Below are 12,678 nucleotides of genomic sequence, written 5' to 3' on the forward strand. Positions count from 1 at the left end.
TATGGATTTGCGAAACTTTATTGGGTTCATAACAAGTAAGCAATGGAAATCAAAACAAAACCAATAAATATTCAGTTCGAAGCCACTGGATTTTTACATTGGCAAATGAAGTTGTTGGACGTCTTCAGTTCTGGGATGGTTCATTTTTACGTATTAAACTCGAGAAGAAAAAAAAAGCATTAATATGTCTGAATTTGAACTGCAGTTACTCTTTCTACTGAGCTTTCTATATGTGGACGAACACTGTGATTAGCCTTCCCTCATCCTGAGGCTGAAATACCCTTGAGAAGCTCCATCTGTCTCCTCTTGTCCTTTGCCCTGTTCACTGTCATTTTGAATAGCCGGCAGTACATCTCAATCGCAACAGGAGTGTCATCGTTTCCTGGCACTGGGTACGTGATGAGGCTGGGGTTACAATTAGAGTCCACAATCCCGACGGTGGGAATATTCATTTTGGCTGCGTCCCGGATCCCGACGTGCTGCTGGAAAACGTTATTAAGCGTGGAGAAGAAGACGATGAGGTCAGGAAGTCTCACCCCGGGGCTGTACTGGATAGGGGCGTTGGTGAGCAGTCCTCCCTTCCAGTAGCGTGTGTGTGCGTATTCTCCGCACTCCCTCGCCGTCGACTCCACCAGGTGCCCGAACTGCCGTCTGCGGCTCACGAACAGGATGATCCCGCCGCGGTACGCCACGTGAGCCGTGAAGTTCAGCGCCCGCTGGAGGTGTTCTGCTGTCTGCTCCAGATCTATGATGTCAACATCCAGACGAGAGCCGAAGACATACGGTTCCATCAGCCTAGAGAGAGAAACATAGCTTAGTGATGTCAAATAAAGTTCAGATTTTGCCACATAATATATATTTAATACAGTAGGGGCCAAAAGTGATGTCCAGTCTAAGAAAATTGGCAAATTATAAAAAATGTGTTAAGATTTTGTTAGCATAAAGACATTATGATGAACACATGCAAAATACAAGAGAGAACCAACAAAATATTAATAACCGATTATGATGTAGTCAGTGAATGCTTTTTCCTGAGCTTTTTGTTTTTCAATGCATTTATTTTTTGCATAGTACAATAAAACTTGTAACTGTAGTTTGCCCTTTTTGCTAACTAAGTTTATTGTTCCTTCATATTTAAAATATTAAAAAAATATATAGAAAACATTTTCCTCATACTTTGGTTTAATCGAACTTATAGGATCGTTAAAAACACTACTGTGTGTGTGTGTATATATATATATATATATATATATATATATATATATATATATATATATATATATATATGTATACACACATACACAAAAAAACAATAATATTGTGAAATATTATTACAATTCTATTATAATATACTTAAAAATACAACTTATTTCTGTCATGCAGAGCTGAATTTCTGAAGGATCATGTGACACTGGAGTTATGATGCTAAAAATTAAGGTTTGCATAAATAAAATATTAAAGTATATTAAAATAGAAAAGCATTATTTTAAATTGTGTTCACAATATTACTGTTTTTTCTGTATTTTTGATCAAATAAATGCATCCTTGGTGAGCATAAGAGACTTCTTTCAAAACATTAAATATAGTAATGTTTACAAACTTTTGACAGGTACTGTGTATATGCATGCATGCATGTATGTATGTATGTATGCATGCATGCATGTATACACACACACCCAGACAAACACACTTACATATGTATAGTTCTGTATGTACATATAGATATTTGAATTGTGTAACAAATGAATTAAAAACATTTTAAATAAATAGAAACACAAATATTCCATCTAGTTTCCTCAAGTAATAGGTCATTTAAGCTGAATGTATTATTATAATCATTTTAAGAATATCAAGTTATACTGTAAGACACTGCATGTGATTTACCCACCTGTGTCGGCAGCCTTTCTTGTGTCCGAGATGGACACGGGCCTCAAACAGGTCCTTCATGGTGAAGAGCTCAGACAAGCGGAAATAGTCTGGTTGAGTAAGTGGGAAGTTCTGGATTTTCTCTGTTGCAGCTGCATATGTAAGACTGCATATTAGTTGTGAAGAATATATATCACACTCTCATTGTATGAGTCAAGTGTTTTTTTGTATAGGGCTTTAAAATATTGTTTTACAGCTTTACAGAAAAAAGCGCACATATCAGGTACATATTTACATTAAAGTTCATACACCAAATAAGCTAGCTAAAGAGGAATCATCTAAATCGAGCTGCTTCTATATGCAACATACATGGCATCTGAATTAATTTATGTCATTGTGGTTAACAATAAAGCGTTTTAAAAAGTGGCGACAGATTTTGTGGTGGGAAACGCAAAGCAAAACCTATGAAAATTGTTATATACCATGGGTTTTCAATCTTTAGATGCCACAGAACCCCAAATATAATCCTCCTCCTCATGCAAAGGACAACAATCCTAAAATATCAAAGGTTGCTATGTATTTTATATGTAAATAATTAAACAAATTATAGTGAAATTAACTATATTTAATAGTTTACTTTAACCTAATATCTTTTGTATTTTAATCAATTGTTGTTATTTATATATTTTTTTATATCTAATAATTTCTTTTAATTAATTAATTTTTAAAGTCACTGTATTTCCTCTAAACATTTCCATCGACCCCCAGCACTCCCTTGGTATCCCAGTTTGAAAAGTCCTGTAATATACTAAACACAGACAGAAATTGTATCTCTAGGTCGCTGGGGTTCTGTATGCATGCGTCATAAATGATAATAAGAATCATAATCACCGGTGTCTCTCGTTGATTTGACTGCAGCTGCCGCGGAGCTGAAAGTCTGTCCGTGACATGAGAACACAGCAGTGACAAACCGAGGTCTTCGGAAAAACTGCGTTACTGAAATCATCATACTCAGTTCATTAAATGTTAGATTTTTTAAAAACATAAGTATGTTGCATGCATGGCTTTTAAGAAACTCGATGGTCACGTAATTTATTGTGTTATCACAAATCACAAGCAAGATTACAAAGTAATTATATGTTAATAACTATTCTCATTTTAATATGGTTTACACAATAAAATGCACTTAAACTAACATTACATAAAACACGTTTTATTTCACCTCTAGTTAAGACGCCCGCTGCCATGTTTTCGTTCCAGCTCCGCCCACTGAGCTTGCGGAAAAGCGCAGAGGATTGTGGGTAGTGATGTTCCAAACAATGTTTTGGTCTTTTAAAAGCCGTTTGAGTTATACAACACATGAACTACAAGAGCCACAATGGCTCCGTAAATTGGAAATGAAAAAAAAAAAAAACTTTATTCAAAGAACCAGTGTCATTTTGATTACAATGGACAATTGAAATGATGGAAGTTAAGAACGATAGATGAAACAAGAAAATAAAAACAAATATAAACCCAGAACTAAATAATGTGCTGCAACAATTACATTAAAAAAAAAATATATATATATATTTTTCTTACATTTAAATGCAATTCTTACATTTTAAATATACTTCATATTACAATATTCTGTTGAACACGAGAACGTCCTTTTCATTATATTTTCCAGCGTCTTCAGTTTATCTGTAATAAAACAAAACATCATAGACAAGTTCCACTAATGCATAACAACCAGAAAGCATCTAAATAATTTCTGTATGAATGGCTATCACATTATCACAGTTCTTTACACAAAAACAACTTCATCAATGTATCTATTTATCATGTGAGCCATCAGTTGTTTTATGTGTAATCTAGTTAACAATATGTCCTGTATTATCTAACTGGTGTATTTACCTGGGCACACTGACCATAAACTGCAGCCTTCGTTTCACTGTTTTGCTGTCCTACAACACACACACACAAAAAAAACATGATTTGCCAGATATTGCCACTTTTGCTTGGACATTTTGTCCCCATAATGTAGGGTTTACCACACACACACACACACACACACACACACACACACACACACACACACACACACACACACACACACACACACACACACACACACACACACACACACACACACACACACACACACACACACACACACACACACACACACACACACACACACACACACACACAGAGACTTAACCACTTTAAAAACTCAACCATCAGATATGTCTATATTCCCTACACGTAATGAGTGTATTAAATCTGTTACATCAGTGTGTGTGCAAGTATATGCATGAATTTTTAATATAGTGTTTGTATGTACCTCTAGCTGCTTTTGAATGAGGAGGCGTCTGGTTTGGAATTTCAGACATCTCTCCTCCGTGTCCAGAGCGATATATGGGCTAAGTAAGAACCCTGGATCTATAGAGGTGGAGAGAGACCTGGAGCAAACAAAAGACACATATTTACACATACATATACACTGCCAGTCTCTGCATCTGGCATCTGCAAATAACACATTTGATTGATGATACTATAAAATACAAAGCAAGTTCTTTTTTAAAAACACTATTCAGTTTAGAGTTAGAGTAGAAAGCGCCTTTACCGTTAAAATTTGTATCTATTTATAATATTGGTCTGATATATCATGCATCAAGTTAAACCAACACAGCATGTGGACACAATAATGCAACAAAAATTTGTATTACATTACATTCTTACGAAATCTTCTTTTGTGAGTAAAAAATTGACAGCCCATTTTTGTGTCTTGATGAGTGTTTAATTCCTTTAGAGTAAAAACATGAACATTTAGCAGGACAGAAATCTAAAAAAAAAATATTTTGAATATTCTAGAGTCAGTTACACAATGTAGATATAGCTTATTTTTAAATCGCAAGGAAACTGACAGATTGTCCAAGAGTGCGCACATAAACTGGCATTAGCTTCAGTTTCCTTGGACATCTGTGAGAAAGGAAGTTATATTATATTAAGACATTGCAGAGGAAGCCATGTAAGATACTGATTATAAACATGTACGGGAACTCTCTCTCTCTCTCTCTCTCTCTCACACACACACACACACACACACACACACACACACACACACACACACACACACACACACACACACACACACACACACACACACACAGACACACACACACACAAGAACAATACAGCCTTGTGTCTCAAAGTCAATTTTTATTATACATCTTCAGAGATACAGTTTGAGTTTATTTTCTCTGTGCAGAGCAGGGGACCAAAAAAGTTATTTTTTGCAAAATATTTATGAAAACTGGCAATGCCCAGCATAGTCAGCATGAGTCTTTACTTTCTTCTCTTCTATAAACAAAAATAAATAACATTCTTTTTACATAGGAAAACACCTACATATAATAAGCAACAGAAACAGGAACTAAGAAACAGGTGCGGAGAGAGGGAGACAGAGAGAGAGAGAGAGAGAGAGGGAGGGGGGGGGGTGACAACAATTGTGTTTTGACAAGTATGCAAACGTGCAAAAAGAGAAAGATGACTGAATATTGAAACATTGAGAGTTTCCTCCTTGTAATTTGCAGTCTGATATAAATCTCTGAATGTTTTAAGTCCAGTGGTACAAAAATAAACTAGTTATGACAAAAGAATACAAAGAATTCCTAACTAAATACAAAAAAAGTTAAAAGGGCACATCAGGGAAAATGCATTTGTTGAGGGCAAGTTAGTAATTCAAAGGGCAAAGGATACAATGCTACTGCCATTTTTCTGAAAAAATTCTCATACCAAGTAAATGGCTGTTTTTCATACACATTCTATATACATATTGTATGTAAACTCAAAGGGGCTCATTAAGAAACACAAGCAGAACAAATTTCTTGGTAAACTTTTTGTAAAACTATTCTTGCGTAGATAGTCACATTAAACTGAATAGAACAATTTACACAAGGAGGCGTTCATGGACTATCTGAACAGAAATTCATTTTGCCTGCGTTTCACAAACGAGGCCTATTTTAGTCCTTCACTGTTGCACTGAGGAGATTTTCCTCATTAAGAATCCTCAGGGAACATTTTAATGTTACTTCCCTCTCAGAGGTCAGAGGTCAAAATTATGTTGTTCTATTGTGGATGAATTACTCTAAAACATCAAAATATTTACAAAAAATGTTGTAGTTCTTAAGAACCATTGCAAAATGTATAACAAATGAATATGCACTGATGCACACTAAAAGAGTTTCATTCTCTTGGCTTCTACATTTTACAGTTTAGTACTGGAAGATGCAATTTGCACAGTTTTATTTACCTTTTAGCCATGTTTTTCTGGGGGGAAAATGTTTTCCTATGGATGGGGGAATTTTTGGACCTGTGGAACTCTTATGTAAACTCACCGATTATATTTTCATCTTTTCATAAACCTTCGGTTTTTCATAGCAATTACTTTTCTAAGTCACAATTTCAAAACAATAAGTATAAAGCAAAGTTTGTAAAGCAGGATTCATTCAGAAATGCTGCAGCTGCTGCAGAGAAAACAACAAAAACAATAAAAAAAGTTTAATCTCTTAATGACATGTCTGCTTTTTAAATATATTTATAAATGTACAAACATACAAAAAATGATGTGGTACACTCAAACAGTCCTACGTGACGTCCCTTGGAACCTAAATAATACAGTACAAAAAGGCAAAAATGTTGAAATGCAGGATGAGATGCTGCAGTCCGTCAGGCTAAATGCTGAAAATAAAACACAACTAACGCTTAAAGCCGAAGGAAAATTTCGGCTGTATGGTTGGGAATCTTGCAGAACACCTGTGGATCAGATATGGATCCATAATTCCGCCCAAACCAATGACCAAAACTCTCATTAATCCTTCTAATTAAAGACAGCAACAATTTGATAAAGTCTTTCACATCTTAGATGGAACAAAAGTATTGATTGGTACTGGGCTTTTGTCGACCATGTTCCCTAAACTGATATGTGTGTGTGTTTGGAGAGAACAAGTACTCACTGATTAGTGGGCTGATTCCTCCTGTCTTTTGTCTTCTGATCTTTCCTTTCCTCATCTGACTCTACATCTGTCTCATCAACACATTTCTCTTCCTCATCTTCCTGCTTTTTCTTATCCTTGCTAACACTTTCTCCCTCCCTTTGATTTTCTCCTAAACTTGCAGTGGATTCTGTCAACTCAGCTTGGATGCCCTCCAGTTTTGTCTTTGCTGATGGGAAAGCAGTCTGGTCCCGTTGCACCTGGATTACTTCATTGCCCAGGTGGGGCTGCAGTACAGGTGAGGGCTGCCACAGATGTGAGGTGGCAGGGGATAAGTGTAGTCTATCGGAGAGGTGTCTTTCCCTTTTCAGGCGGTTATGCAAGTAAAGTCCCTCTGTCCTGCCCCCAGGGGGTGCTGAGGTCGAGAGGTCACCAGTGATGACGCCAGGGTTATCTGCAGGGGAACTTATTTGAGGTTTCGAAAGAGGTGAGGGACAAAGAGAGCTAATGACATCCTTTAAAGGTATCCTAGTGGCTGATCTACTGTGGCGGCTGACGGGAACATCATTACAGTCTGCCAAGGAAGGGTCCTTGACGTCGCTCATACTGCAGTTAACGGGCCTCAACAGGAACAAGTTTTGGTGTTGATGACCTGATGAAGGGGGCGCTTCTGACCTCACAGAGGGTGTTGTGAAGGAGTTGGGTTTGATGCCATGAATTGCCGGACTGTCCTTTCCTGTCTGGGAGCTGCCATTCTTTGGATCTCTTGGGGTCGAGATCTCAAATATTTGACTTTCAGTCCTACTGAAACCCATAATGCAATTGCTGCCTGGAGTCAGGACTGGTCCCATGTTGAGTTCTGCAGGTGCATCCATGGGTCTTGTGGGTGTGGGTGTGGCTATGGATTCCTCTTGCGTTTCACTTTTACTACCAGAGGTTGACGTTGAAGCAGACACTGGAGTTTCAATAAGAGTCTTTTGAATTTCTGTTTTAACATCCATCTCTGCAGATGAGGTCAAAAGGTTTACGGACTCTTCCTGTTTGATGTTTGCAGCAAGAGGTGTGGACACCTTGGCCCTTTCAGCTAGAAATCTCCTGATCTCTTGCTCAATGCTATCATCGCTGTCAACAGAACTGTCATTATCTTCTGCATGTGGATTGGAAGAAGGTATGTCCCCATCTGTGGCCTTGGGAATCCCATGATTCCCGGTCACTTTGTCTGCTTGTGCAGGGCTTTTAGATTGTTTGATGTTCTGGACTTCTGAATTACCTTTAACAGCTTTGCTTTTAGAACCCTTGTCGTTTTTAGCCTGAATGTTCAGTGTTTCTTTGCCCCCTTTCAAGATGCCAGACTTAATAAGCTTGGCAGTTGGGATACTCTTCTGGTCGGTGAAAGGTTTCTGTTTTTTTATGACATCCAAAGATGATGCCTCTGAAGGTCTGGCATTTTTTCTCGACTTCATATCCCTCACTTTCTTTTTGACTTTTTTCTTTGTCTTAAGCAAGTCCTTAATTGCAGCATCTAAGTCCTCATCACTGTCCAAGGAGCTGCTTTTGTCACTGCTGTCGTTTCTCTCAGAGCCAATCACAATCTTTGGGCTGGATGTATTGTAAGTGTAACCTTTGTCTTTGGGTTCACTAACATCCAAATCCTTGCAAGGTGGGGAGTTCTGCTTCGGTTTGCTATTTTTTATGGTGGTTAGACTGCTTGAATGTGATGTCACAGTGGGAATGATAGAAAGGTCAGATCTGGTGGAGTCACTATGAATCAGAGGTTCACCTGGGGGCTCCTCTTTAACATTTAATACCAAGTCATCATCTCTGTCAAGTTTGCTTTGTTCCTCTTTAAACTTGCGTTTTTTTGACAGGGAGAGCCTGGCTGCTTTATTCGGCTGGGTTTCCTTCGTCGTCTTCTTCGGCTCCTTGCTTGCTGTGGAATCTCCTGAAGCTGGTGGAGGTGCACCTGCTGTTATTGGAAGCTCTTTGTTCATTTTTGCTTTATGCTCCAAAAATTCCCTTATCTCTTGTTCAATTCCATCCTCACTGTCAACGGAGCTCTCATCACTTTTATTTTCAGATGGTGCAACAATGGGGAATGGTTGAGTCTGCAGCAAATTTGTGTTAGCAATGCTTAAGTTGGACTCAAACACCTCGGGCATGACAGTTTTGGAGATGTCTAGAATGGCTTCTGCACACATCAGCTCAGCAGTGTTGACCTTCAGGCTAGAGTGGATCTGATGTTCTGTGTGAGTTTGTTTTGGGTTTGAAGGGGGAGGTGTAAACCCTTTAACTTTAGAGCCCTGGGATGTACACTTATTCAAACAGTGGCTTACGGCCAATGGTGTAGGGAGATTAGACTTCTTGGTTGTCAATTTTTTCTTCTTTTTGTTCTTCTTCGACAGCGCTTTGAGTGGATGAGTGCTTATGCGTTCGGGAGAAATGACGGATGGTTTGCTACGTTGCACAGGCAGGAGTTGGGGAGGTTTGAGTGGACTCTTCTTTTTCTTCTGCTTGTGTTTATCTTCCTGGAAGCGACGGATGGCTTCCTCAATACCTTCATCACTGCTCGAATCAGAGTCCTCCCTTTGTTGTGAAGGTTTCTGGACATCTTTGTCACTTTCCTGTTTTTCTCTTTTCTCCTGCTGGAATCTTTGAATCTCTTCTTCGATACCATCATCGCTGCTTGAATCAAGCAATTCCTCTTCCTCTTTAATGACAAGACGAGGTGGAGTTCTGTCCATCTCTGAAGACGAGGAAGATCCTTTCTTAGCTCTGGGTAGAGGAAGACTTTTTACAGGCAAAACTTTACTTGAGTCAGCTTTCTTAAAGGGATTTTCTTTGCTTAGCTTCTTCTTGATGACTTTCTTCTTTAATGCCAGCGTCCCACTCAAGGCTTTCTGGATATGATTGCTAGCGGTTAACACCTTGGCACTACTGGAATGTGTGTGTTGTTTAGCAGCATCTGGGACAGTTGGTTCTATCCGTGGAAGTTTGGGCGCTGGGGGTGAACTTGTCACCAGATCCCCTTTGCGTTTGTGGTCCACCTTCTCCTTCAAATACTCTTGAATAGCTTCCTCAATGCCCCTGTCCACAGAATCGTCACTATCTGAATCATCGCCAGTATCAACCATGGCGGACTGTAGCTTAGTGTCGGCCCCTGCTCGCCGGGATCTCGTCGCAGTGTCCATACATCGCAATTGACCCTTGTAGCCAGCCTCGTGGCTGGAATGAGCTTCCTTTTCGGTCTGCCCGTTTTCACTCATGTCCGAAGACTGGGTGCTGTGAAGGCTCTCTATAATCATCTGGATCTTCTGTGGGATGGGGGTGCCGCTAACAGAGACAAGGTCGCTGTCGGACGCACTGTCATTGAAAAAGAGAGGCAGGCTGCAGCTCTTACTGGACCTCCATTCCGAGTGAATAGCCACCACCGGAGGAACCGTCTTCAGGAACATTCTAGAAGGTCGGAATGGAAGGGATGTAGGTGCATGGGGAATCTCCACCGGTGATCTTCACATTCTAAAATGGGAGAAACATATTTTTTAATTGCAACATCATTATTTACTTCTAAAACATAACATGACAATGTAAGCAGAGAGCTATATAAAAGATCACCTTTAAACTTATAAGGTTTTATTTGTCAAAAATATTAACAGTATGAGGTTCCAGAGAGAGTTGTAAAATTGTCACTTTTAACTACTCAGAAATAAGCTACAGGCAGGGCCATAGCCATCATTTCAATCATTTAATTTCAATCACTAATGGACTATAATTTGATTTCATCAGGTTAATGGATGTTAACTGATGGAACTGGGATCATGTAATACAGCAAATTATCTTCTCAAATACCTACAGTCTGTTCATATTTTTTTAATTAGCTTAATGTATTAATTAATTTTTTTTTCCAACTTGCTTGGAATTTTAAAATACATTTTTGATTTCACCTTTTGAAATAAAATGCTTAAACCAGGGTTTAAGCATGAAAATTCCAGGACTTTCAAGTACTTTTCAAGCAATATAATCAGAGATCTCACTTATCAAACAATATCTTTATTGTCTTTCTAATTCTAAAAAAGGTAGGCTAAATAGATAAATAAAATTATACTAATAAAACAAAATGGTACAAATAAAGTGCAGCACATTGCAAATCATGCAATGATTTTGGTAACTTTAAGCATGGGAACATTAACAACGCCCTAGAACTTTCAGTGCATAGAAGAGCAAATAGAAAGCGTGGATAAACTTCTTACACGATTCTTTAATAAAAGATGTAATAACTGCAATTATTGTGCAAGTCAGTGACATATAGGCCTAAAGCAAAGAAAAATGACAAACAAAATTCTGAATGATATTAATCTTTTACATAGTAATTATTATTACGTTTTATAATAGTGACACTTTCTGCAAAGGAGCTGTTGTAAGACAAATTTTGTTTAAATGAGCCAAGAGCTGTCAGTTAAGCTGCTGTTATGTTGTACTTAATGCTTACTGACTAGTCGTTCATATCACAACGTTTACAAAAGAGAACATTTATTCAGTGGTATTTGAGTTAAAATGAGTGAAGGAAATGTTCTATTTATATTTAATTTGCGTTTATTTTATAGTTAAAACCAATTATGAGAATTATTTTGTTTATAACGCCTCATAAAAATGCTGTGTAAAATGTACTTGTGCTTTGTTACACTGTTACCTTTGAGGAGAATGAATACAGGAATAACATTTCTTATTTCAAATACTTATTAATCGAGCCTAGTTAGCCTACTAAAAGAATCACGAATGTAACCGTTAATGAACCAAAATCATCAAGAGGAATCACAATGGCAATATTATTGCTATATTTAAAGGCTCATATGCTACACACCACGATCACGAGCAGCGCGATAGCCGAGGCCCCTACACCGCCTTCAACTGCTTCATCTCCCGAGACAATAAACTCTCGTAAGTTATGAAAAAATAACTACCTTCACTATGATGTTACAATGAAACTCCGGCCAAATAAAGACATTGTATCTCTTTTACACTTCCGTACGAGAAACTTGTTGTGTGTTTTCCCGTCAAAGCTCCGTCTCACCGCCGCTGTCCCTGCGCGCATCTCGCGGCTTTGCCTTCACCCGAGACCGGGGAGCGGAGCTAAGAGACACCGTAGAGGAACCAGCGTCTTCCGCCTGCCGGCCACGGTGTCTCCGGCAGTGTTTACACTCGTTTAGTGTGAAAAGAATGTCTGTTAGATGGAAGTTCGGGGGTCGTCCGTCTAAATTGGACTATTAATAAAAGAGCCCCCCCTAAAATGTAGTAAAGAGAGGGAAGGTGTAAAGCTAAAGTTCGCCTTGATATGTTTGCGGTGAGACGCTCGCGGGGCCTCTTCACTTCTCGCCGGCTCATTTTGCAAAACCCTCTTTGTATGGTGTCTCCCTAACGTAAAACATCACAGTGGTAACAGCCCACAGCATACAAGCGACACATAACGGGATGAGACTCACCTTACGACTGATGAACAGCTGTTGTGTTTATCGTCCGGTGTAGCAGATCCACCTTTTGTAATTCTTAACACATTTTTTGGAGTGTCCACAATACAGGAGCGGGCGCGCGCAGCTGTCTCGTGCACCCCTTCTGCCTTCCGACTTACCATCAGAAATCACTTAAAGACACAGTAGGCTACTGCTGAACAGACTGAATTTGTGTTGTGAAATGAATGATGTAGCTATATATATAGTGACTACATATGAATTTCTTTTCCAAGCATATTTTTTATTTACTGAACAATGACGAAAAAGCAGCCAACAACAGGTGTCCAATATAGGCTTCTGGACATGAAAAGTATCCCAGAATACGTTAT

At 38.6% G+C, this 12,678-nt stretch overlaps 2 protein-coding genes across 3 annotated transcripts; both read right to left on the minus strand.

Moving 5' to 3' along the window:
• Window positions 1-3,249, minus strand: mrps2 (mitochondrial ribosomal protein S2). The gene is made up of 4 exons (XM_077194244.1): window positions 3,089-3,249; window positions 2,758-2,862; window positions 1,889-2,018; window positions 1-795 (listed from the first exon to the last, which is right to left on the minus strand). Exons 1-4 carry the CDS (start codon window positions 3,225-3,227, stop codon window positions 261-263), a joined length of 909 nt encoding a protein of 302 aa, XP_077050359.1. The 5' UTR covers window positions 3,228-3,249; the 3' UTR covers window positions 1-260.
• Window positions 3,250-3,259: 10 nt separating this feature from the next.
• Window positions 3,260-12,461, minus strand: ppp1r26 (protein phosphatase 1, regulatory subunit 26). Of its 2 annotated transcripts, XM_077194242.1 has the most exons (5): window positions 12,323-12,461; window positions 6,867-10,361; window positions 4,193-4,310; window positions 3,763-3,812; window positions 3,260-3,549 (listed from the first exon to the last, which is right to left on the minus strand). In XM_077194242.1, the coding sequence occupies exons 2-5, from the start codon at window positions 10,295-10,297 to the stop codon at window positions 3,546-3,548; spliced, it is 3,603 nt and encodes a 1,200-aa protein (XP_077050357.1). In that variant the 5' UTR covers window positions 10,298-10,361; window positions 12,323-12,461; the 3' UTR covers window positions 3,260-3,545. The 2 variants fall into 2 exon arrangements, with proteins under 2 accessions (XP_077050357.1, XP_077050358.1); XM_077194243.1 differs by lacking the exons at window positions 3,260-3,549; window positions 3,763-3,812; window positions 4,193-4,310 and adding an exon at window positions 5,051-6,377.
• Window positions 12,462-12,678: the final 217 nt, after the last annotated feature.

Source organism: Siphateles boraxobius, unplaced genomic scaffold (genome assembly GCF_051911475.1).
Source record: "Siphateles boraxobius isolate OS27281-9 unplaced genomic scaffold, OSU_SipBor_1 11, whole genome shotgun sequence".
In the NCBI taxonomy this organism is placed as follows: Eukaryota; Metazoa; Chordata; class Actinopteri; order Cypriniformes; family Leuciscidae; genus Siphateles; species Siphateles boraxobius.